The sequence below is a fragment of the Mastigoproctus giganteus genome, chromosome 2 (assembly GCF_048544385.1).
Source record: "Mastigoproctus giganteus isolate SK-2022 chromosome 2, ASM4854438v1, whole genome shotgun sequence".
Taxonomy (NCBI): Eukaryota; Metazoa; Arthropoda; class Arachnida; order Uropygi; family Thelyphonidae; genus Mastigoproctus; species Mastigoproctus giganteus.
This window is the reverse complement of record NC_143576.1, coordinates 44,072,588-44,099,746: the sequence shown is the minus strand read 5'-3', so window position 1 is coordinate 44,099,746 and position 27,159 is coordinate 44,072,588. Positions and strand designations below refer to the sequence as shown.

General features: G+C 37.6%; 1 protein-coding gene across 1 annotated transcript in view; it reads right to left on the bottom strand.

Annotated features, from left to right (window-relative positions):
• The window catches only part of LOC150089285 (uncharacterized), a 612,288-nt gene that overhangs the window by 58,096 nt on the left and 527,033 nt on the right, over positions 1-27,159 (bottom strand). Inside the window, exons 4-5 of the mRNA XM_090389933.1 lie at positions 10,219-10,352; positions 467-680 (exon numbers count right to left, since the gene is read on the bottom strand). Of these exons, the coding sequence (XP_090246059.1) occupies positions 467-680; positions 10,219-10,352 (348 nt within the window). The remainder of the gene's footprint in view (positions 1-466; positions 681-10,218; positions 10,353-27,159) is intronic.

Genomic DNA, 27,159 nt, shown 5'->3' with positions numbered 1-27,159 from the left:
TCCTCAGGGAACTATGTGACTGAAAGAAGAAGAATATATTATATCGGGAACGTTGGTTTTACAGCACAGCAGTTTATGCCTCTAAAAAAGTATAAAACAGAACATCAGCATCTTAGGCTATGGCCTAAGATGGTGATGTTCTGTATACTCGTATATGTGGAAGTGTGGGTGTTCACGAGAATTTCATGTCGTACACGTCTACAAAATCTCTTAAATAACTCATTGGTAAATCCTCCAATTTTCTACGGAATTAAGCGTAGATCTCTCCAGACAAGTGGAAGACCTGTTGAGTATCACTGTTTCTTCTGCTTTAAGTTAACAAATGCTGTGTACTATTACAAGAAGGGCACCTGTTGCAAGACACACACACACACACACACACACACACACACACACACACACACACACACACACACACACACACACACACACACACACACACCGGAATATAGGAATATATCCTCACCTGATTGAATATTAATAGCTTTGGCTTTGTTCGTTGCAAGGATTTCTGTCCTACTTACAGAATAGGCTCGAGATACAAATGACAGACAACGCAATTTCATTACTCCGTTCCCGAAATGGATAGGCTCCACCATAAATTTAAGATCCAATCTGGAGCTGGTTAAGCCATCTTGTTCTAGGGGAAGGCTAGGTCGTGATAAGAATTGTGGAGGTACCTGTTGAAATTATAAGTCACCTTAAGAAATCATTACAAAACATTTCATAGAAAAAAACTAGAAAAGATCCATTTTATTGAAACGAAGCATATTACTCATTAGAATCCATAAAGTTTTCATAAATTTTTACACATAAAGTTTTAATTTCAATGACTCCACTGTATGAGGAGTAGTAAGGGCTGTAGGAGCGATAAAGGGCTGGATTAGTTTACTCCTTATTTGCACCCTGAATGTTTCTTGAGGGGATATTTTGTTACTTTACGTTTTGTGAGGGGAATAGGGAGTCATACCAGCCATATGGCTATCATGACGCCTATATCCTCCTCACTGGTGCGATCACTTGTATTTAATTAAATGTATTTTATTTCCAGTCGCTCTTAGCGGTAAATACGGTGGCTGCGATCTCGCCGTCCTTCCACCTTGAATAAAACGCCTGAGTTCGAAACTCGTCTAGAATGGTACTTTTATAAATGTTTTTGGCATAATGACAGAGTTTCAGTTAAAATTTAGTCTTGTCACAGGGTTACACAGTTGTCATCCCTCAAGAACAGATAAACCGGCCATAGCATACATGCAATTTATAGACAATATGTGACGTCACATGGTGTTAGCCCTTTTTCGGAAATTCTAAAAGAAACAAAGAATTAGCATGCCGCCGAGTAAGATGACAACTTTTTCTTCTCGCTCTTTGTTTTCCAGCAAATGACTGTAGTATTCTTGTTATACACTACCCCCCCCCTCTTTCTTTCTCTCTCTCTCTCTCACTCAGAAGTCATTAAGGCTATGTGGCGTCAATGTATTGTCTTTAAATCATGTGAATTCTGCGATCGGGTTCTCTGTTTATCTGATTGAAATCTATTAGGTATGTAACTCATAGCCCAGGTTCACACTGAAGTTAGCTCCTTTAATCAGCCAATACTCTATTTGCTCCATGAAATATAAGGCACTTTTTTTTTCAGAAACCAACTGGTCCGTTTTATAACTGAACGATGTAAACGGTTAATAAAGCTTTGTACACAACAAAACATCGGATGAAATCAATTCTAGTACAATAGAAGAGCTTGTTTTAAAATTCTGTACAAATGATTTTCGATCGTCTGTTTAAAGAATGCAATGTTGAGTATTGAATTAATCGAGTATTTTCCTGCACAGAAAAATGTTTCTGAATTTAGAGGATACTGGAATTTCTGCATTTCTGTTAAAATTTCGAAGTACATTTTCAGGGCGATCGTTGAACCTCCCAAGAAACACCATTTCGTATCCACTGATGAAGATAGTTCGTAAAGTTGTCGATATACACATCGTCAAAACAACGATCTGTGTGGGCTTCACGAATATTGTGTAAGTGCACATGTGGTCGGTACTCATCAAGGTTTTAACTATTTCGTGCTGGCGCTGGCTCACCTGCACTCCTTCAACGATATGCATATGATGCAGTAGCATAAGAGAAAGTTAGCCATCCGCTTCACGTATCTCAGCACTTTATTAGCGCACGCAACCCCGATGTCTGACACGTGTCTCTTACTAATCTGCAACTTCAAATTCTTCTCATATCTCTACGGGATTTTCAGTCACAGGAAACATATTTGGGCGGTGTTACTAAACATTGAAATATCGACAACTTTCTGGAAGTCTTTTCGCCTTCATCTTTTTAAAGTTTGGTTCGAACTATTTCGATAAATTCCTGCTAAATCTTACAGTTGATTAAAAATGCAGTAAGGAAATTACAAAAGTATATTTAATTATTTCAGTATTATTCATAATTTAAATGTATACAGTAGTTACATTTTACTTTTACCCTGATTTCCTTTGAGACAGGATCAAGAATTATTGCATCTCTCTCTCTCTCTCTTTCCTATTATGGAAAACTCATGTTTTCATATGTCCATGAATACGTCTGTATATTGATTAATATCATAAGCATTGTTCCGTTCATCGTATCTTCATTAGTCTGAATGTAATTTATTTTCCAGTTTTAAAATAATATAATATTTTGAAAAATTCCTCAATATACGCGTTTGGACTATCCGTCAAGAGTATGAACTCAAGGTCAGCACCAGACGAAGTTTACTTTCAGGAGTAAAGGGATGAACTTTGGTTTTTAGGTTCATTTTAATTTTAAACAAATGTAATCATTAGCAGTGACATATGATGCAAGAAAGCAAGCTTATACAGCATCAGCCAAAAATAAATAAATAAAACGAATAATGCATAGAACTGATTCTATTCCCATTTCAGTTAGTTTATATGACAAATTTAATACCCGTATGCACACTTCCCTTGTTCCTACTTCGCTAATCCCTCTTACTTCTTAGATTGTGTATGGCAGTGGCCTTTAGTTCATTCTCGTGACGGAAGGTCTATATGTAATTTAGATTAAGTAAGAATTAACTACGAGTATGTAGCTTACAAGATCAAAATGTGACCAATACAAAACATTAAAAGGATAAAAATGCGAAAAAGGTCAAAACATTACATCTTTCAAACGTCTAAGTTTTAAAATTTCCTTACACCAACAGCTTATAACAAATTACAGCACTAAACCGTTGCTTTTTTTTATGTAAAATGTATCTGTTATTATTTAAACGAAATTTTAGATTGAAAGTTCTTTGACGAATTTCATAAGTTATCGCAAGCATAAATTCAAGTTTTCATGACAAAAAATTATACGAACAATAATGAACCAACTTCCTAATTCATTTCACAAATATACGTGGTCTCGATTCTAATCTCAACGATGTCCATTTCCACTTGCAGTCTGCCAAACCCCATGTACTTTTTCTTACAGAATCTCAGTTATCGGTTGATTCAACTACTGCTCATCTCAGATGCCCAAATTATTTGCTGTATGATTCCTTTCGCCTCAAAGGTGGTACTTGTGCATATGTCCGTTCTGATATTCCCTGTCAGAGACTTGGCAATTTGGAATCTCCTCTCTTTGATCTTCTCTGGCTTAAAATCTCTCTACCTCATTGTGTCAAATTCATCTGTTGTCTCTACCGTTCTCCCAACTCCACTAATCATTTGGAGATCTTCGACTTCCTCTCTTTGCAACTTGACTTTCTCCAGTCCAACTTTCCTAACAGTGAAGTAATTTTCCTTAGCGATTTTAATGTTCACAACTCCAGCTGGCTTCCGTTTTCTAGTCACACCAACCCAGATGGTCGAGATGCTGAGGCTTTTGCAATTACTAATGACTTATTTCTCTCTGGTTTTTTGGAGATTGACTTACAAAGTGTACAGGTTGTCCATAAATATTTGAAGATGGTTAGTTCCATGAACTTCTGATATTGCATCTCTAACTGATAACTCAAGCCGATGGTTTCACAGATTGTTCATTTACCTACAAGAATACCGAACAATCCTAATCATACAGCCAATACACTTGATCTTTTTCTCACAAACAACCCTTCTAAGTACACGGTCGAAGTGAGAGGTCCTTTAGGCACTTCAGATCACAACTAGGTGATTGTCTCTTCAACAATAGAACCTTTATCTCATGGCTATTCCCAACCTCGTGTTGTTGGCATTACAAGAATGCAAAATGGGATGACCTGCGAGACTTTGTTTCTTCTTTTCCTTGGTGGGATTACTGTTTCAAAACGTCTGATGTCAGCGTTTGCTCAGATCGTGTCAGTGAAATTATTCTTGCAGGAATGGAATCCTTTATCCCACACTGCACTTTAAAATCTCGTCCTTTATCTGAACCTTGGTTTTCCAATAAATGTGCTTAGGCTGTTCAAGAGAAGAATGTTGCATATCGTAATTGGCTTGTTTCTAATTCTTCAGTTTCATTTTCTGCCTACACCAAAGCTTGCAACAGTTGTAAAGCAGTTATTAATCAGTCCAAACTAGATTTTGAACAGGCTAAGAGTAGAAAACTTGCTTCTTGCCCTAATGGTAGCCGAGCATTGTGGTGTCTTGCCAAAGCTATTGGCCGCAAATTTTGTCCATCTCTGCTCCCTCCTCTGTCCAAACCAGATGGTTCTGTTGTCACTTCAGCCAAGGGTAAAGCTGACCTGCGAGCATCCCATTTTTCTTCCAACTCATGTATTAATGATCTTGGTAAAACACCTCCCACCATTCTCAACACGCTGCATTCAATGCCTCCTGTGGTCTTTCGTCAAAAGGATGCCAGAAGGATTTTGACGAATCTTGATGCTTAGAAAGCTCCAGGTCCCGATGGTATTTCTCCACTTGTTCTCAAAACCTGTGCTTCTGAACTTACTCCTATTCTTTGCCGCCTTTTTTCACTTTCTTATTCCAAAGGTGTTTTTCCTTCTGCTTGGAAATTTGCTCATATCCAGCCAGTTCCTAAAAAGAGTGACAAATCGCTCCCAACCGATTATCGTCCCATTACAATTACTTCTACTCTTTCTAAAGTAATGGAGAAATCAATTAACCGCCAACTCTTAAACTTCCTAGAAACATTCCGTCTGATCAATGATCGCCAGTATGGATTCAGTCAGTGTCGATTCACTGGTGATATTCTGGCTTATGTTACCCATTTACTAATTAAATGGAAAGGTTCTGTAAAACACAAGTAGTTGCTCTTGACATCTCAAAGGCTTTCGATCGTGTTTGGCATAAAGGTCTTCTAAACAAGCTTCCATCTTATGGTTTGCCAACTGTTTTTAGTAATTGGTTATCCAGTTTTCTCTCTGATGGCTCACTGAGGGTGATGGTAGATGGCTCACTGTCTTCGGACTTCTCCACTAATGCCGGTGTCCCCCAAGATTCAGTTCTTTCCCCCACTCTTTTCCTCTTGTATATTAATGACCTTCTTCCATTGACTGGAAATCATATCCATAGTTTTTCCGATGATAGCACATTGCATTCCACTTTCCATTTTGAGAAACCTTGTCCTGCTCAATCAGCTTCAACATCTCGAAAATCTGCTACCAATTCCTTAAATGCCGATCTTCAGGTAATTCTCCAGTGGGGCAATGACATCTTAGTTGATTTCAACCCTTCTAAAACTCAGTCTTGTTTTATATATCGCAAAACGTATTCTTCTGCTCCTATGCTTATCTTTAGTGACACTCCGATTTTCTAGGCAAAATAATATATATCTCTTTTGCGGATTACCCTGACTTGTAATCTCTCTTGGCACAAGCACATTACAAATATTGCTTCCTCTATATATAAAACTTGGTTTTCTCTTTCGCTCTCGGCATTATTTTTCTTCCAAACAACTGCTCACTCTGTATAAATCGCAAATCCGCCTGCCATGGAATATTGTTCCCACATCTGTGGTGGTGCCCCCAAAACCTCTCTCAGGATTCTTGATTCCATTCAGAAGACGGCAGTTAGGCTAATTAATGATTCATCTCTAACAGAGTCTCTCCACTCGCTGTCTCATAGACGTACTGTTTCTGCTGCATGCCTCTTTTACAGATACTTCCATCGGCACTGTTCTGAATTGGCTTCTATAATTCTCGCTCTCTCTCTCAGAACAGTCCGAACACGTGCCGCCACCAGCCAACATCCATTTATTGTCCAGCTTCAAACCCACAGAACCAACTTTTCATCTTCCTCATTTATTCCTTCAACTGCCATTTTCTGGAACAATCTTCCTTCATACGCATTTCCTGAAAATTACAGTCTACAGAAGTTCAAGTCCAATGTCAACAAATATCTTCTTTCGTCTTTTCAACTTTCAACCCAAGCACGGTACTAAGTACTATAGGTTGTAATACCTCTCGTGTTTGGGGTTTACATAAAAAAAAATAATAATAATAAATAAATAAAAATAAATTTTTTTGCTCTTTTTCTCTCTCTTCCTAATTTTTTATTTCATTTTATTGTGTTTTTTATGAACAGAGGAGCTTTTATAAGGATTTTAAAATCCATAAAATTTAATCCTATCCTTGAACAAATTAAACTCTCAGTAATATCGTTTATAAATGCATTTGACCCTTAAATGAATTTTATAAATCATTTATCCTTGAAACAGTCAAGACAAACCACAGCAGATGAGATTCATTTCACCCTAGAATAACTGCAATTGAAAAACTTATCACTACATTGTTAAAATATATCTCATCCCGAATACATATGAAACCGCCATTGTGGGATTACCTGACCTGACCTGAGAGAGAGAGAGAGAGAGAGAGAGAGAGAGAGAGAGAGAGAGAGAGAGAGAGAGAGAGAGAGAGAGAGAGAGAGAGAGAGAGATCCGCCATCCCTTTTTAGTGGGAACGTAATCATTGTTGAATTTTATATATAAGTTCATCCCAAATTCAGATGGTTCAACAACTTAAAGGTTGATCTTTATAATTATCAAAGAGCCGAGATAGCATAGATAGGATACACATCAAGTCTCCAACGTGATTACAAGCCACAGTCTCCCTTTCTGCAGAATGTTCTCTGCACTTATGCTAAGGATTCATCCATTGGCTTATCATCACGAACGTGAAACCCTGGTGCAAGGTAATTTTTTAATTTAGCTTTCTGATTTCCTTTCGTCCATTTTTTTCCCTCTGCTGTCAGGGATGTGCTACAGTAGCATCACTGGCACCATACGATAATAAGCTATAATTTGAGACAGACCAAAACAGACCATGGACGAATCGTTCAGCTTAAAATAAACTATTTTACTGTCAACACGCCTTGTTACGTATGGTATCTTGAGCTATTAATAATTTCATCAGTTGGAATTTGGGCCAGGGGTTTTTAACTAAGTTAGCATTTTGGAGTTACGTTTTAACCAACTGGCTTTTTAACTTCGTTGGCATTTTGAAGTGTTGGCGTTTTGATAAACTGGCTTTTTAACTTTGTTGACATTTTGAAGTGTCGGGAATTTCGACTCCTTTCGCCCTTTTAGGCGTTTTTGTGTTTTCACGGGATCAGCATTTCGAACGTTTTTGTGCTCTCAGGCGTCTGTCTTTTTTGCAGTTGCCGTTTCGATGTGTTGCATGGTAACCTGTCCGTATTTTGAGCAGTCGTGTTTTGATTATTGACATATTTTGGATACGGCATTTTGCCTTTCGATATTATTACTTTTGGCAATTCGATTTCCAAAAGTAATAACAATTAATTAATTTACACTTTGCTAATTTTACAAAATGAGCAACAGTTCTCTCAAGGGTTCTTTGTGGTCTCATTGAATCTAAAGAGAATTGGATTGAAATAGTTTCTATATTTATAACAAGAATTAAAACTATTAGTAAAAGATAACAGCAGATAAGCCATTCTTTTCTGTTGCAGTTATGTATTCTTTTATTACAAATTATCTTGATTAAGTCTATCTATTGAAATACAGATCTAAAATCCCCTACCCCAAATAATGAATAGTCTAATTTCAACTTTGTCAATTGTCAGATCGGTTCGCCGAAATCTCAAAAATTTACTCGTATACATACACACACATGAGAAATCATAAAGATTTAATAATGGAGGATATGAAGTATGTATTATTTATGTAACATGCGTCAGTTATTATTTAATTTGTTCATTCCAGAAATTTGCGATCGAATCGCATGTTTCGTTTTACGATTTTGTGTGAAGTTGAGTTTTACCATGAAATATCCGTTGTAGACAAGCGGTAACTCTTAAATATTCACATTTTTGAAATGATATTTTCTTAGCCCTCTCCTTGGCGGTATGCGTTACTGTGTTCAAAGCCAGGATATTCCCTAAGATTAATGGGAAAAAAATTTCGAAACGCGATGAACTGATACCTGAACTGAAACGTAACTGATATCACATGTAATGGTTCATTATTGACCATTATTGACCACAGTTGTTGAGTACAGTTAGTTTTTGGCTATCAGAACTTCATTTGTGATTTGGCTCTTGGGATCGTGTAAATTTTTCATAATGTAGAAACAGTATCAGCGCAGATGGAATCACTAACTCTGCCAGAGTAGCAGAATCAGGATGCATCTTCTTATAGAAAGCAGTTAAACTTTCTAATAATGACGACAGATGTGCAGATATCCAGAACAATTACTCGACATTAATTCCGGCCATCGATACAACAGAATCAACTGATATAATATAACTACAATAGCAGTTTCTGTGCAAAGAGTGATTGCTGTTAAACTCAATGGCTTTTCCTAATTTTTCATCACAAAAAAGTCACACATTTGGGAACCACTGCTCTAAACGCAACCAAACGTAGGTGTGGGGGGACATTATCGTTTTAAAACATTGTTGAAACGTTGACAAGGTTTAAATTAATTCGCACTGAAATAATTCTCTACGAAAATAAGTCTTCTCCATATACAGTGCCGTCTGTATACGTTACTTTGTTATCAGAATTCCTGTAGTTTCTAAAAGTGCTAACGCTGTTCAAGTAAAAAAGATTAATTTCATCACGTCATGTTTTTTTTTTAAATTAAACATTTTTGAAAGAGAACTACTTGTTTTTTTTTACCCCGTACAGTAAGCCCTTCGATCAGTGAATAATTCATTGGTGACTACCGTTTATAAATGTTAGAAATGCATGAATTCGAAAAAGATATTTAAATGGTCACATGCCAGAGGATTGACAAAGCGTTATTAATAAATATATGCGATGCGATTTAAACTAAATTGGAGGGACAGATGGTTAATTGATGTTTAATTTTGATATACATAGAGAAACTTTCTTTCTCTATGTATATCAAAGAAAATATAAACGATAAAATGAACTGAAAATTAAATAGTAGAGTTCAAGTAGTTTATCCCCGATTTATTTCCTGTTTGATGGGGAGTAGATGAAGAGGACATATAAAATTATAAAAAAGTGGAACATTTGCAGTTCCAATTGAATAAATCTTTAAATATAAAGGTAAAACATCAATCGATCTGCTTATGTAACTGATTGCTTTGTTGTAACAAGGAAATTAATTGAGTTAGCGTAGAAGAACGTAAAAATGGTACGAAATCATGAAGTAAGGAGTCGCTGATAACTGTTTGAAATATCGATTAACGCAATTCGTGAACGGAATTTTCGTTGGATGTGCATCTGCTGAGTTCTGTTGAAAGCGTGAACATTACCTGCATACGTAAGCATGTGAGCTAATTATGAAAAAAGTTTGGATACAAATTGAGTTTTCCTTCGCAGTTCAATGCAGTATTTAGACGCTCCTCTTAATATGTACTTATAATCCACTAAAACTGATTCCTTTAAATATTTCGATTATGGAATTCTTTACGGGCAAAACTTAAACAAATTCTAAAGACAAAAAACAAATTTTCTGTTACTAAAATCCGTTGCGTTATTTTGATAACTGCCACTGTCGTGATCGCAAATGAGAAGTTTTATTTTTCTCCAGTTTGTTTGCTTTCTTTTCTTATTGTGGGTTCAGCATGCTGTATTCGATTTGTTAGCATTTAAACAACGTTCGCTTCTTTCTCAAATTGAATAATCGCTAGAACATTTTAAATAGCTTTTCTAAAGTATTTGTTTACTGTTAAGCACTCGTAATTAACTCTTTCTCCCGGCCAAAGTTACAATAGAGCGTCCCTCCCCCTCAAATTATGCATCAAAAGGATACATAAAAAAAGAAAAAAAAACAATGAGCAATACAAACTTTTGTCTGTACATTACCTCATTCTCGTTAACTTTCCACTGAAGAAAAGCTGGTGGTCTGGATTGTGCTGCCACACAGGATACGTTAAGAGCATCACCACTTTGATATCGCGATCTTGCACCTAAAATCATGGGGCCTCTCTCAGGTAGCACTAAGGTGAAGAGAGAATTAATAGCTATTATTAAAACTCATTAAAATCTATTAATATAAATAATTAAATAAAATAAATCTAATCTTCAACTATTGTCAATCCACTATAGGATAGATACCTCTTCAACAAATCATGTTGAGGGAAATGGACCATAATCTGCCGCCCTGATCCAGTTCGGGTGGAAGATTGATTGTATTTAGCAGTCAGGGGCTTGAATCCAGGTATGTTCAACTTGTACTATTGCACTCTCATTCCTGACTGCTCAGCTACTGAGGCATTAACACTGAACATGCAAATATCATTTATTTGCATGTTCAGTGCGATATATATGTAGATGGAAATTATCAAAAGTATAAACAAGTAGGTGCATGAGTATTGAAACAGGCCCTCGTGGTAGCACAGTTGGAATGATCATCGTCCTCCCCAACTTCATTAAAGGCTATATACAATTCTTTATTACATATATGTATATACATGAAATGAAGTTAAAGATAATTATGCACATTATATGGTAAGATAACGCAACATATATGGTACATTAAATGAACTGTTCCGTTATATTAATTGATATTCATATACATCATTTAGTTAGAACAAGGATACTTAACACCTTCCATTAATCTCCATTATTATAAAACAACGTTCTGTTTCCAGGGCTGCTTCTCTAATGTATAACCATTTAGGGATCACACTCAATTCCTTATTCGACATTCTTATACAATTTAATTTATAGCTGCACTAAACACAAAACCTTTTCTCTGGTTTAGTTACCATGATACAATTGGAACCACCTTATGTTCTAGTATTTATCCTAATTATCTGTTTTATACCTGCATTGAACACAAAATCTTTTCTGTCTTAGTCGCCATAATACATTTGGATCATCTTATATGCTAGTATTCACCTTAATTATCTTTTTGAATTAACCCGTCTAATATAGCTACTCTACATCCGTTCATTCATATTTAATTTGACTATCTCCTTCTATTTCTCTGTTCATTACTACGTTCTAATAACAATGCTCAACTCATATACATATATATCTTAGGGTATATTAATCATATGACCTTCCTCTTTAATTTTCTTATTATCGCCCTATAGGCCTTCTAATAATCTATAGTGTGCTTATTCTAACTTGGCACTTACTTCTATATTCTGGTGGGATGTTTTCGTAAGGGCCTTCTACTTCTTTCTCATTCAGGGCTGCTATCTTCTGCCATCCAGAGATATTTCTTACTGCATCCAGGGCTGCTACTCTGCTTTTCAAGACTGCTACTTTCTGTTTCCAGGGCTACTTTTCAAGACTGCTGCTTTCTGTTTCCAGTGCTATTCTAGGATATTATCGCCTTCCTCGGTGAACTTAGTCATCTATGTAAATCTTCTTCTTTCATTCTTATGTTTAACGAACTCCCTTTAACTACCCCTTACACGTTCATCTCTTTTTCTCACACCCTTACATTTTCGATAAACTCACTTCGATTCTCTTCTTCGACTCTATCCTCATCACTATATTTCCCCTCAACTCTTTCTCTCCGCTGACCACATCACACAGAAGTCAGACACAGAATGCCTCTCTCTCTCAATTTTTTCTCTCCTCGAACTTCACTCTTCCCTTCAATTTTGTCACCCCCCCCCAAGTACTCCAACCAATCTTCTTTTTCTGTTTAAATTTACGTTCCTTTCCATTCACTAACACCATTCTCCCAAGCTGTCTCCCCAGCGCGCAAACCAGCCCTTTTCTCGAACTTTCTTATTTTTTTCTCACAGGCAGTATGACCCTTTCATGTCCACGGGCAATCTCCACAAACACTCATTTTCGTTTCACACCTTTCTTTCTACAAGTATCCCAACACCCAAAGTTCTGTCAGCCTGACGCCGTTTAATTGTGACCCGAACCCTGAACGTCCACTCACTTCCTCTTTTAGTCTAACGGTGTTATAGATCAAAGGAGGCGCTTTGTCTAATCCTGTCTCTCGTGCCATCGTTTGTTCTCAAGCAACCCTTTTCACGCCTATTCTCAAATGGCAGCCCTTTATCTAGTCCCGCTGTCCCTGTTTGCTCCCTTGTATTATGGGAATTGATAGTTTACCCCTTTGCTACTTAATTCTCACGCTTAAACTATCCCATCACTAAATCTAACGTTCTTCAAATTTTAACATTACTTCTAGCAAAACAATTATTTTTACTTTAAATTTGTAAGATTTTACATCTTACACGGCGCAATGTGGTATAAATCGCTGATGCGCCTAAAACCCTGTAACAATCAACTAACCACTATAGAGCAACGTTTCAGTTAATAACTTACAATACACTGCGAGGGAATGAAAATTTTTTTTCGTTTTGGGAAGCACTTACGAAAGTACATTTGAAGACAGTTATAATTCCGCATAGTTTTACAGTTCATATATATATATATATTACGTAACATTCAACTGGCCTGCTAAGATATGAAATATGCTATTATTAAGCTTCCAGTGTTGCTGCAGGCGTGTTTAAGAATTAGTAAACGCTAACTCCTCAACTGTGATAAACAGCCCAAGAAGTTAATGGAAAAAAGAAGGGAGCATAAACAACTCTCGTAGCAACCGTTAGTCACTACGCATGATGTAGGGCGATTTACGGCACGAATAAACTTTGTAGATTTGGCCTACTCCCCCTCCTCCTTTGTCAGGGTCTTTACATCATTGGGGTAAATGCACCCGGACTTTTTTTTTTTCAAGTTAAGTGGAAAATATATCCCTCAAACATGCCAAATTGCCTTTTCACGCCTCAGGGAGTTCATGTCTGGTGTAGTTCTGGTCTTCGTTTTCGCTGATATATGCGATTTGATGACAAATATCCTCAAACAGAATATACCAGCTCAATTTGAGGCACAGTGATTGCAGATTTCTACTGAATTATTGATGCTCTCCAATTTCTAAGCTCACGTTTTTGTGCTATCATAGGGAGTTCGTAATATCCAAGGAATTACTTCTTTCTGAATTTCATTTATTATGCACATGTGTGCTCGTTTCCGAAACTTAAAACTACTCACAAAACAGATAACAAGGATGCAAAGATTGCGCTGATTTCTGTATGTTGCATTGAAATTAACTTGGCCTGATTTCATGGTGGCAAGCACCCAACGTATCCTGTCCAGAAACTGCATAATGAAACTGCATACAAAATGAAACCCCAGGAAGGAAGAGCTTATTTCTTTTCCAATGAACCAACCGAAGGTGATAAGATTGTTCATGTGTAATGGATGCTTGTAAAGAACCACGTGCTTGAACATTTGCGCTGTATGGAAGGCTGGAGGCTAGGAAGATTAAAGGATCCAGATGGCCTAGTGTTGATCGTGTGTTTGTCCACAAACGTCGGAGTAGGAGAAGATTTCAAGAATCAGGAATTGCTACAAGATGTGATAAATGCTGACGTTAGGAAATAACAAAGATGTTCCATTAGCAACCGCGAGGCTGCTACTGGAACGTCCTTGTTTGGAAATAGTGGTTATAGGAGAATGACTTCTGTACAAAACGACCGCTGGCTATGTTTCCCACGCTTACATCACACAACTAAGATGCTGAATTGGGGTAGACAGCATGGATCCAATACCAAATGCGGTGTGTCTTTTGTCTACCGATGAGTCTAGATTTTCTCTACTGGGTGATCGAAAACAGAGTAGGAACCAAAGAAGACGGCATTTTACCCGATAACATTATGGAAAGGGACGCATATGGGGTATATTAGTCTAGAAAGGCATCTTTGGATGGAAGAACCGACGTATTTGTTTTGTTGTTGCTGGTTTTGTTTTTGTGCAAAAGCAATGAAAGTCTATGAGGAACTTGCATATTGCGTCTTTAAGTTGTGTGGCTGGAGTATACTTGTTTTTCTGGATGAAAAATCAGACCTCCCGTAATGAAAAAGCACCTAAAATTTCTCAAATCTTGACGGGAACCGAATTACAGTGATTGTAACCACTGTGCTATCCATGAGGATTACCAACTATATGTTCTTTTAATGGACGCAGTGACTTCACATAATCATAACATCCTGGACAATAGGGCAAAATTTTATCTTACAGTTCAGTTATTCACAGTAACATCGCATCAGACTGATTCACCGCTATGCGGAGGCCGAGTTCTCCCTAGTGCTTTTGATTGAAAAAAAAACGAAAAGAAAAGAAAAAAAAGCAATATAAGCTGGAAAGAATTTTGAACCAGAAGCTCTGTAGACGTTAAGATTGCATTCACCGGCTTGACCATGGGACCAAATATGGAAGAGTGCTATACTTAGGAGTGTTATAACTGGAGTCTACTGTATAATAAAGAGAGGAATGAACTATTATGAATGTACTCATAGCTGTAACGATCTAGATTCTAGAAGATTCTTTCTCTTTCTTTGCTTTTTATTTTCCCTCGTCCTTTTATAGTAAGTAACTCCCTTCCATATCATTGCTACTGAAGTCATTCGATTATGTCCATCACTAATTATAGCCTAAGTGGGCTACACTTAGCATTTTTTTTAAAGTTAAACTACGTGCTATTTTGGAAGTTTAACTGCCAGTACTACTAAAATATTTGCATTTGCACTATCTAAGTCTTAGAATTTAAAACTGAATAAAGAGATAATTATTGTAACAATCTTTAAGTTAAGCCTAAAAGATTTACCATTTCTGGAGCAGTTTCACGTGGTATCAACCATTAGCTGATTCGAGAACTGGTTACTGGTGGCGTTTTTTATTGTAATTTTATTTAATATTTTAAGGTTTATTCTGTTATTTTGCATCTAATACAAAGAAATCAGTCTTGTTTAACTCAACTTGACCCAATGCATAATGAAAACAAATTTAACTGAATCAATCAGCGTAAAGCTTGTTATCATTGAACTTGATCGAACAAGCAAGAAAATTCAATCGGAAACACTAAGATAAACCGAGATGAAGATTTAATAATAACGAAAACTAAAAAGAACAAATAGCGAAACTGGAATCTCTATTGTATGAAAGTATTTTAACGAATTAAAGGAATCTGTGTGAACCAAATGCGTTGGTTCACACAGATAATGAGTTGGTCTCGGATCAGAAGTGTTTGGTTTCGAATATCACAAAACAAGGAACAGAGAAATCATGGCATTGGGACATTAAATTACGAGTCATAGCCTTAGCTGCTTCGTCATTTAATTGGAAACGACCTAATCGAACTCCACTACCATATGATAGAAAGCATTGGTGTCAAGTTACATGTCAATGTTGCAAATATGTGTAGTACAATGGTCTGGTTGCATTATTTAAAATGCCCTTCCTAATAAAATAAAAAGGGCATTTTAAATAAGATATTGTGTATTGTTGATTGGTTGCATGCTTATAATAATTAATCCCTTATAATTGGTTCAGTAGGCTACAAAAGATAGTGTGCCGATCATGGAGCCATTCAATCTGAAAATTTAAAAAAAATGGACATCAAATTTCGTCACCAATAACTGCTAGACATGCTTAGTTGTATATTTGCACATGAGATTTTTTCCCACATTCGTAATGAGTGGGGGAACAATCCTTGCCATTTTCTTAAATGTAACAAATTTTGTGGTAAACTTCCATCGTCTCTCGACGACTGTAGTATGGTCAAGGCTTCTAAGTAAATTAATTAATAAAGCTGGTTGCAAAAAAAGACAAGTTTCTAACTAATGAGATTTCTCCGTAGAGGGTTTTCTAGTGTCATTTCTCTTTTGTTTACTTCAAATGGTTCTCTGCTTAGAAGATTTAAAGAAAATCAACCTTCATTTTCTTAGTGTGTATATATTAATTACTAGCAAACTCTATTAACTTCAACAACCTTTTGGTCACTGGTAGCAACAATCCTGCCTCCACTAACAGAAAAAAATGTTTTTCATGAATATTTCATTGTGCATGTCGCCGAAGGAGGATATTTGTTATCATAGGCATCCTGGCATGCAAATTCCGAGTATCCAATAGAAATAGATCTACCACCTTATGCAAAGTATGCATGCCTATAAAAACACGGGATGGGACCACATCACTTCATTCCCGCTTTTTAGTTCGCTCAGTGGGATAGCCACATCTCCAGTACTCAAGATGGGAAGTCATCGTTGTCTAGATGATTCGTTGAGATGTCGGGCCGTTGGACGACTTGAAGCCGAGCAGTCGGATGCGAAGTTGCCACATTCGCTTAATGTGTCACACAGTGTCGTCTCGGTACTATGGAAGCAGTTGCACTTTTAAATCTCTGGGAACCCCTGGTGCCGTTAGACACGAATCCACTTTACACTTTTTATGGAAGCAGTTTCAGGAGGCACGAACCATTATTATTATTATTTAAAAAAACCTTCCCATTTCACACAACCATTCGCTCCAAATGTTGTTATTAATATTGTTGTTGTTGCTATTATATTATTTCTCCCTGATTGGGGAGTTCCACTCCGTGATGGGTACTGCTACCAAGTACACTGGTTGGTTGTAACGTCTGGCGTTACTGTCGGTCGAGCAAATCTCTGACTATCTTACAGGTGTTCAGGATTACGAATCTCTGTAGTTCCTTGTAGGTGTTCTCTGGGAGACCTATTGCTGCTAGGCTGCTATGTAGAGTCGTTGTACCAAACCGGTGGTTGACACGATGATTGGGATCGTTGATACTTCTTGTATATGCCGTATCTCCTTGATCTCATTCCTCAGGTTCGTGTACTTCCTAACTTTTTCCTCATGGGTTTTATGGACATTGCTAGTGTTCGGCACCGCTATGTCAATCAAGTAGTTAGCCTTTTCCATCTTATCCACAGGGGTTATGTTCGGTCTATTGTGCGGAATGGTCTTATCCGTTATTATGGCGTTTTCCCGGTGCAGCGTGTGGGTTCGGGTCTCTAGAACTGCCTGGGGTTCGTACTTGTAGTATGGTAGTATAGTACACTTTCTTTGGTCAACTGGTATTTCCTCGCTAGCTTCTGATGTATTATCCTGGCTACCTGGTTGTGTCTATGAGTGTATTCAGTCTGGGTGCTCACCTTTCAACCCGCAGTGATGAGTTGGATCGTTTCTGAGGCCAGGTGGCATCGTGAACAAACATGTGTCATCTGACATTCCGGGCTCCTTTGCGATGTATTTTCTATAGTCTCTAGTCTTGATTACCTGGTCTTGGATGGTCAGCATGAATACTTCAGTCTCGGGGAAGAGCGTCCCGTTTGTGAGCCATGCATTGGAAGCAATGGTGTCGATGTGATATTGATGGAGGTCATTGTAGTGTTTGCTATGGAGTGTCTTCTTTGCCCATCTTTCTAACTTAGTTTCTTGTACTGTCTGGGCGGGAGGGGATTCCTCGCTTAGGTTGAGTGGAGAAAACCACTTATCTGTCTTCCTTGTGGAGTGGTGCTGTGTTGTGCTCGAAGCACTCCTTCAGGTTAACTATCGCTGTTTTCTGTTGTTCTATCAGGTCTATCAGGCCCCTTCCTCCCTGTTTCCATGGTATTGTTATTCTCTCCACTGCTGACTTCGGGTGGTGTTGGCGACTCTTGGCCATCATTGTCCTTGTCGTTCGCATGATATTTTCTAGCTCGGTGTCATTCCAATCTATGACCCTCGAATGTATATGTTAGTACTGGAGCTGCATAGGTGTTTATGCTTTAACTGTGTTCCCTCCGTTCAATTTTGCTTTCAGCAGGCTTCTGAGCCTCTGATGATATTTTTCGGTCAGGCACTTCTTGATTTCCTTTTGCTCTTAAATAAATGCTGAGCCTGCATCATCCCTAGGTATTTGTAGGTCTCTCCTTCTGTCATAGCTTCCATCGCTTTACCAGTCAGCAGCTGGTAGTTTCGGCCAACTAATTTTCCCCGATGCAGTGTGTGGGTCTTGCATTTTTCTAGACCAATTTCCATCCTGATGTCCTTGCTGAATTCTTCGGTGATCTGGAGTAGTTGCTGGAGTTTCTTCTCGGTTGCCGCGTAGAGTTCTTTCTTCCTTCTTTGAAAGAAGGAAGGTTCTTTCTTCCTTCTTTGAAGTTATATCCATAGTTGCTGCCGTTGAGCATGGTGGATAGCGGGTTCAGTGCTCGACAGAACCATAGTGGGCCCAGAGCATCTCCCTGAAAGATTCCTCTTCTAATGGGGATTGGTCTGGTTGTGATGTTCTCGACCTTAATGGTGGTACTCCATATTGCCATTGTTGCTCCTATGAAGTTTGTCACTATCGGATTGACCTTGTAGATCTTCAGGGTATCTGTCAGCCAGCTATGAGGTACGGAGTCGAAGGCCTTGCGGTAATCGATGTAGTCCGTGTATACGTTGCGGTGCTTCTTGAAGGCTTGCTCCATAACTGCAGTATATATGGTTAATTGCTCCTTGCATCTTTTGCTCCTCCGCTTGCATCCTTTCTGCTGTTCAGCCATTATGTTCTGATTCTCTAAGTCGTCCGATATCTTCTTAGTTATGCAGCTGGTCAGGAACTTGTACATCGTTGGGAAACATGTGATTGGCCTGTATTTCGCCGGGTTTCTGTTATCTTCATCCTTAGATTTCAGACATGTGACTCCTTCAGTGAAAAACTTCGGTGTTGTCTCCGGGGTGCTTGTCATTCGAGTGAACCTTCTCTGCTAGGTGCTTGTGTGCGCAGGTGGGCTTCTTTTACCAGTAGTTGTGGATGTTATCAATTCCCGAGATTCGCCAGTTGTGGGTGTTCCTGATCGACTGTTTTACTTCTCGAATCTCGCACTCTCTCATTTCTTGAATGTTCTTCGTTTTCTTCTGTTCTACTTCTATCCAGGGTGCTCTGCTGTTATGTCTTACTTCACTGCTCCAGATATTTCCCTAGAACTCTTCGATCGTCTTCTTCTCAGGTGGTCCGTTTCCTAATTTTTTTTTTTTTTTTTGGCTGGTGCAGCATAAGCCATAGGCTTTCTTGCACCATGCGGCCATTACTAATACTAATAATTGATCTTCACCCACTTTCCTGTAGAAGGCTCTTTGGTCCTCATCGAAGATTCGGTTGTTTATTTTCCTCTGGGAGCTATTATTATTAATAGCTCCAAGAGGAAAAGTATTATTATTATTATTATCCATATGATGCAAGGAAGCTTGAGGTTTATGTTGCACCAGCCAAAAAAAAAATAAAATAAAATTCCAAAGTCACCCTGAGAGAGAGAGAGAGAGAGAGAGAGAGAGAGAGAGAGAGAGAGAGAGAGAGAGAGAAGAATGATGATTTCCAACTCAGGACTCTGGGTTTGCCAAGCCCATACTCCCCAGATGTGAGCCCCTGGGGTAAAGAGCTGGCCAAGTTCGGCCGAGGGCTGATCAACTAGAACAGACCACTATCTGTCTCTAAGAGCTAGACGGAGGCATACGATTTTCGGTCACCAACTGTCTCTTCAAGTTGCTGGGACCACAGGTGAAAACATTTCCAACCGGAATGTGCTGCTAAGAAGGCTCAATTCAATTGGATTCTAATCAAGGAAGCCACCGCAGAGCTCGTCGAAACTGGTGCCATGTGATTTGGAGCCTTGACAAATGGGGTACAGTTTTGTTCTCTGATAAGTCCCGTTTTTGCCCCCAAACAGATTCTAGGTGTAATTTGATCTGGAGACGAAGACCAGTGCGGTGCCATCCCTCCAACCTCAAACTTACGGTGCAGGCGGCGTTCTCGTGTGGTGAGGAATAACGATCAACGACCGCATCCCTCTTCATATTTTTGATAGGGGTAACGTAACTGCATAGAGGTAACGAGAACAGGTCCTCGAACCCTTCGGGAAACTTTTTAGGGTGCAGTTGGTCCAGATTTTTTTTTCCTGCACGACAAGGCCACTGCACATAGAGCTCAAGTGGTGGAATACCATGAAACTGAAGATATCCAACGACTGTCATGACCATCCCGATCATCAGGATGTGCGACGTCCAAGGCACCACACTGCACGCCGACAGCGAACTCCTCGGTGACTTGGTGAGCGGAAGTGTGCGCTGATAGAAGAATTGGATTTGTTGTCACAGAATCTCACAGATACCTTATATTGAGCCTGGTTCATCGCTGTTAGGCCTGTTTAGCCGTTGGAATTATCATACACCGTACTGATGACAGGTGACCATATTTTCGAGCACCTTGTGTGAAACCTCTGTAATTTGACCTTTTTTGATAATTCTTATACAACAATGAATGTGTGTTATACCTGTCCGTTTCTCGCTGTTTCCTCATTTCATCGTTCTTGTATGGTACACCACTGCACTAAAATTTCTCTTTCGTTTAATCGCAAGAAGCATGAGTTATACAACGTTTTCCACGCGTTATGTTAATTTTGTTGAGCAGTATATATATATATATATATAAGTAGATTAGTGTATGAGTGAGGAATGCTGACCTGTTAGATGTAGTTACCATGAAAAAAAAAAATATATATATGTATATAGGAAATATTTTAAAGCAATTTTTGTGTGTTCGTCTAGGTAGGTTCTACATTCAAGATGATTACAAAAAGATTACGTTGCAATTTTTTAAAATGTCGTAGTTGATTTTTCCTTGTTTCTTTTTTTGATTTAACCTCCCAATGGCTGTTAATAGTGAAGTTTACAATTCTAGCTAGGCAGCAACATAGGAAGGGAAACAGCGAAATTACCTTCTTTCGTGGAGAACGGAGGAGAGAGCCTTTTAATGGATAAACTAAATTACCTAACAATAGAAAATGTATTCCCCTCACACAAAACTATTCCCAGATCGTCTCGGTAAATGTGCTTCTCTGGGGTAACAAATTAATCTCCTAGTGAGTGCGTTTGTACTGATGATGATGCTTTCTGGAATTTAAGTATTCACGAAATAAGGATGGCGGTACACGATATTTTAAAATATAAATAATTAGGATATTCTAAATAAGATGTAGCAAAACCTCTGAAGAAACGTTTCTTTATCTTCCCGGTGTATTTTTCCATCTTCTTGTTAGGAGATAAATTGGACGGTATGAATAAATAAAACGAATAAAGAGACTTCCAGTTCATGCATTTTAGTCGAATGTTCTTACTTTTTAGTATGCCAAGATGAAATTTTATATTTATTTTTTTGTATATTTTCATTAATTATATGTTTATTATAATTTTTTAATAGTTTAAATAATCCGTTTATTGATAAAAATTAGCATCTATATACAGCTGCTCAATGTAAGAGTTCACAGATTGTCTACGTTGTTTGAGATAAATAATCCAATACTTTAAGCAGGATGCGTGTTGTTCCAGAGATAATTTCCATCTTTGAAAATAACGTCCGTATGATTATATTCTATTACCTTATAATTATTAAATTCAAATAAAAATAGAACGTCATCTACATTATTTAAATGTGCATTGATGATTTTGATCCATTCCTTCATCGAAATCTAGTGGCTTATTTAAAAATACGTCTTTGAACTGCTAATTGATTGGCCCTCAGAGTAATCAGGGGACTAACAGCTGTGTAGGGCTACAAAATATCCTTGCGAGAGTTCTGTAGGAATTAACATAGTTGTGTTTTTTACATTATTTCTAGTAGAAGAAGTAATTTTTTCTAGAAGAAGAATTTTTTGTAGAAGAAGTAATATATAATGCGTTATTTAGCAGTATTATTATACTTTATTGCCTGCTATACATTTCACAGACTGGTATGGCAATTATATCCAGCCAGTGCTCCCAAGAAAGCATTCTATAATTCAAATTTCGGGTATTCCGTAGAATGTCACGTGAGACGGTAATAGTTGAAAATAGTTGTTGAAACTGCTTTTGCAATTTTAACAACTATTATCTTCATAAAATCAGCTAACGTGCTTTAATAGCTGATTGAAGGAATAAATTTATATGTGGAGGATTTATAATATCGTTATAATGTAACAAAAAAATTTCTGTTCAAACACAGTCCATCTACTAGAAAAATGACATCTGGTCGAATAGAGGGTCACTAAGAAAATACGTAATCATTTTTAACCCCTATAATTCTGATGTATTAAGATGAATTGAGGAGTTTTATGTTGTTTAACATGCCTCGTGCAAATTTTTACCGTTATTGATGGCATGGGCAACGACCGGTCCCATCAGGGCTCCGATGGCCAATAAGCTAGATAAACAATGGGCACAACAGACTACACTATACACGATCCACACACTTTAAATCTCTGGCTTGACAATGTACTATCACCCGATACAGAGAACACCGCGGAGATGGGAGAAATCCCAGGAGCCGCTAGACCTTCAACATACCAAATACCAAATTTCTTTATTTTGTTAATCGCAGTTTATCCGTATTGTTTCATTTGTTTGGTTTTAAGAATTCATCAGGAATAGGGCCGTAGTGAGCCATTGGATTCTCAGTTCTGATTCTTCTCGGTTCACGTTTCATTTTTAAAATGGATTCTGTGGAATCCTAAAATTCCATCAGAGATTGTTGGGGTACCGTAAGCTATTTTAATGAGAAATATAATTTTACGATGTTTATGATTTTCTCGTTATTTTTTGTATTTTTTTTTTTTTTTATGTAAAAGGGACAAAAAGTAAACATAGAAGTCTGTGATGAGGGTCTTTGGGATACATTAACAATATTTTAATACGAATTAAGAAATATTCAAAATTCTGAACTTTACAGAGAACTGGTTTTCAAAATGTGTTCCGCCTAAACTAAAAGAGAAGCCTTGAAACCGCACGTCTGGGTGGTGGTGCCCACTGAGAATAAGTAACAATATTTTTCTCTTTTAGTGAAGCGTTACTTATTCGAGGTAGTGCAATACATGGCAACTCGTTGTGAAGGAGGTGCACAATATGAGATACAAATAAAATGATGCCGTTTTTACACTCCTATCATAGTTTTTTCTTTTAAGAGTTAACTATGGTGTATTTACACCGATACTATCATGGCGAAGGCTTAAGACCAATTTTCTTTATTTTGTTATATTCAATTTGTTATATTTGTTATATTGAGAGAGGTTAAGAATTTGACCTACTAGAGGACTACTCGTTGCAAAAGTAATCACGCGAAGTACGAGAGGTACTTCAGGTGTGGATTCATGTGCTTGGTCCACTGAATGCCTTTAGGTCGCAATCCCGATTAATGCAACTGTTGCTATTGTAACCTGCGAAGTACGAAAGGAACCGGAGTTCTGGATCTACGTGCTTGTTCCAGGGAGTTTTGACTGTGCTCGTTCCAATGGGCTATGCCTTTAACTTGTAATTATGTCTATCGTAACGGTGCAAAGTCTGCCTCGCGCGCTGGAAGTCCTCGCGAGACAGAGTTGCTTTCGTCTCGCCGTGGTACGATCTCTATTGAGATTAGCCACCAGAACATTAATATTTCAGCAGCCGTAGTCTTGATTGGATGTCTTCATTCTTCTCGTTATATTTCTATCCATGTCCCCCTTCTTGTTCTGCTGTTAATTCTACATAAATTTCGTTGTTTGACGTCATCATGAATATGATCCAGCTTAGGTCTTTTAAAACCTGTTCCGTTGTAGCTCTTGGAGGTAGTCTTGATCTCGCTATCGTTGTCCCGAGGCCGACATCTCTTTTGCCTGTAGATCAGCAGTTAAGTGCTAATTTTGGCATCCGATTTGTGTTCATTATTTCTATGTGACTGATTCATTTTTCCTGATACCGTTTTTATCATAAACTATATTATTTACTTTTAATTTCTCACGAATATCTGAAGTTCTTTGATGGTCTAGCCATGTAATGCCTAATGTAGTCTTATAAGTCTCATTTGTGTTGCTTCTAGTTGATGTGAAGCATCCTTGCGGGAACCTGCAAAAATTTGAACAGAGTAAATCTGATTGGTCATGAAAATATGCGTCACGGAAGTGATTACGTCATCCGAGCCTTCCGCCAGAGGAATTTCCCGTGCTCCCACTAGTCTGTGCTGAACACTCGACGCGGCGGTAGTGTGTTTAGAGCGCCTGACCCATATTTTCGTGACCGGTACGATAAGTCGAGTTCTAGTGAACCAATTTCACAAGAAAACACAATAAAACAAATAATTTTCGAAAATAAAATTTGAACGTTCAACGATACCGAAGTCAAGTGGAGAGCGGTCTCGAGAATATCAAGAAAGAATGAAAGCGATAAGATCTAAGAAAATAAAGAGGAAGGTAGGAATGAGTGCGCGAGAACAAAAACGACTATCAAGATTGCGTAAAAGACAAACAGAAAATAAAATGTTAGCAGTGCCTTCAACCAGCATTGCCGCTCTATCTAACAATGATGTACCCGAAGAGAGTATTAATTATATACAACGGAATATTTCTCCCATTGCGGAACAGATGAGTTTAAATTATCAAAAGCACATTTTCGTTACGCCGACTATTGTTTATATAACGAACACTGTCAAGAACACTGTATGTTTACCGAGCTGTCTAATCGTAGCGAATGGCTCGTCTTTACGTTGAGCCCGGTCGAGTTTGGAATTGTCCTCAGGAAGACCGCTGTTCAAGTTTGTTGCAATCAAAAGTATACGTCCCTTAGTTTAGCTATCATGAATCCATCGTATCATGTCTTCCAGCTGAAATTATGGAAATTTGTGAATGAGCAATAAAATATTTACAATACAAGAGCGCTTTTACTTCGTAATCAATATATACAAATCAAAATATCTAAAAGAAACGCGAAGGATGTTTCACATAAAGCCATCTACCGCACATGCTTGGCACATGCACCATTTTTTTAAATTTCATTTTCATTATTACTATCTTTAATAATGTTATTAAGTTATTAAGTATATTAAGTTATTAAGTATAATGTTATGGGCGAAATAATTGCTACAAAAAGAGTAAATGTGTATAATTCTGTTAAAGTTGTGGTGGCAAATAATCAAGTGCATCTTCAAATAGAATGAGATACGTGGCTCATTTCATAAATTCATTTGTATCTTAAACGTATTTCGTTTTCATCAACGTGAATTATTGGTTTGTTTACCTGATAAAAGCTCTGAACATTTGCTATGTACATAATGTTTCCATGCTACATATCCAAGGGCTCAGTGTCAGACAACGTTGACTACAAAATTGCATTTTTGTTTTGAGACAACTTTAGTTTAACTTTATACAAATAACTATGCATATCATGTCATAGAAATACATTTCTCTAGTAGTTTACACGTTAGCTTGGGGTATAAGCGCATTTCCAGTAAACCAAGAAAATGTAAAATGACTTTTTCTTGTTTAATTACAAAAATATCAACTACAAAATGATTTTGTAGTTAACGTTGTCTGTTAGTAAACCCTCTTTATTTACTACGTAAGTAAACATGTAGCACGTAACTGCCTAAATTCCTTTAGTATTTCTTTAAAATAATTTTATCTTTATTTCTGTAATCTCTCGTATGAATAAAATAAGTTTTGTTTTATCAGTAAAACAGGACTCATAAATTCTGTGAAGAAATAAAGTTTATTCTGCACTTTAAAAACCTCCCGCAAATAAATATCTCTTATACCAGAGCTGGGTAAGACGCGAACCTGGGGATGACGATTTTGGACGGACTGACAAGGCGTTTTATCTTTTTTTTTTATAGAAATCGGTGAATAGTAATTAAATATTAATTCTAAACTCGTCCTTACTAGTGTCTAATGAACTAAGTAAATGTAAAGAGCAGAGAAAGGTCCAGAGATATAAATAAATGTGTGTAAATTTAAATCACACTCGTCTTATTAACCCTTTATGCTGCAGCCAAACAACTTATCTAAAATTAGAACCACCTGGTTGCCTTTTGTTTTTCTCACACATCGTCGTTTCTTGATTCGCAGTTTCTGCTTCTTATTGATTGTCTTCCAGAAAATCATCGATTCTTGCAGCCGATCGTATTTACCCAGGTTCTGTTTAGGAAATCATTACGAATAATTTCTAGTTAAGCTTCTTTCTACCTCAAGGAATATGGAAAAAGAGAGCCAGCAGCTTTCTAGCAAAGCTATTAAAGTGTGCGATTTTGGAAAAGAGAAATAAACAAATACTTCCTGGGATACGTTATTTGTTGGGGAATTCTTAGTGAAACATCAACGAAAAAATGTAGAACCCTCTCGTTCTTCTGCTCCCCTCCCTCTTGATAGAAGTAATCTATAACAGAGCTTCAAGTAATATTGTCATTTCGTTGCAGGCAAGATTAATGCACTGGGAAGCGTACGTCCAACACTCTTCTACACTCGCTGCTGTAAAGAATATAAAGTTTATGCAGAAAGCTTGCACTAGGAAAATGAATGCAGCTTCCGTGTTCTTTGAAATTCAATTATCTGCAGAAGTGCTGTGTGTGTGGGACTGGTAACAAGAGTAGGTAGCGGAACAATAGGGGGAAAACTCTGTATCGACGTGGTACTTGTTAAATGACGTACAGTTTTTACCGTGTCCCATCGCATCCGCCCGCTGTGGGAAAGGCACCATCTGAGCATTACCTGGATGTCATTGAATTCCCTCAAGTAACATAAAATGAAAAACTACCCCAACAAACTTGAATACTGAGGTTTGTTGATATAAAATTGTGATGTATGGAATCCCAATTGCTTCGATGGTCTAAACGTTGGTGAATCATAGAGAGAAAGGGAAAACACCAGACTGATCAGTAGTTGGAGAAACTTAAATTAGGTTAGTATTGCATTTCAGTCAGTTTCAATAGACATTTGGAGAAACAAAGAGGATATAAGTATAAAAGAATCGTTAAAGAGAAAAATATGCCCGTTTTCACTATCTTGAAAATATATCATGTTGCAAGAATCTATTGTCATGCGGGATATATACCTCTTTCTGGGCAGAGAGCATTAGAAACATTCTTGACAGAGAATTACTGTTTAAAAGTTCCTCGGTTTATGCGTTATGCTGTATTTTTCAAAACAAAGTAACAATATTTGTTTT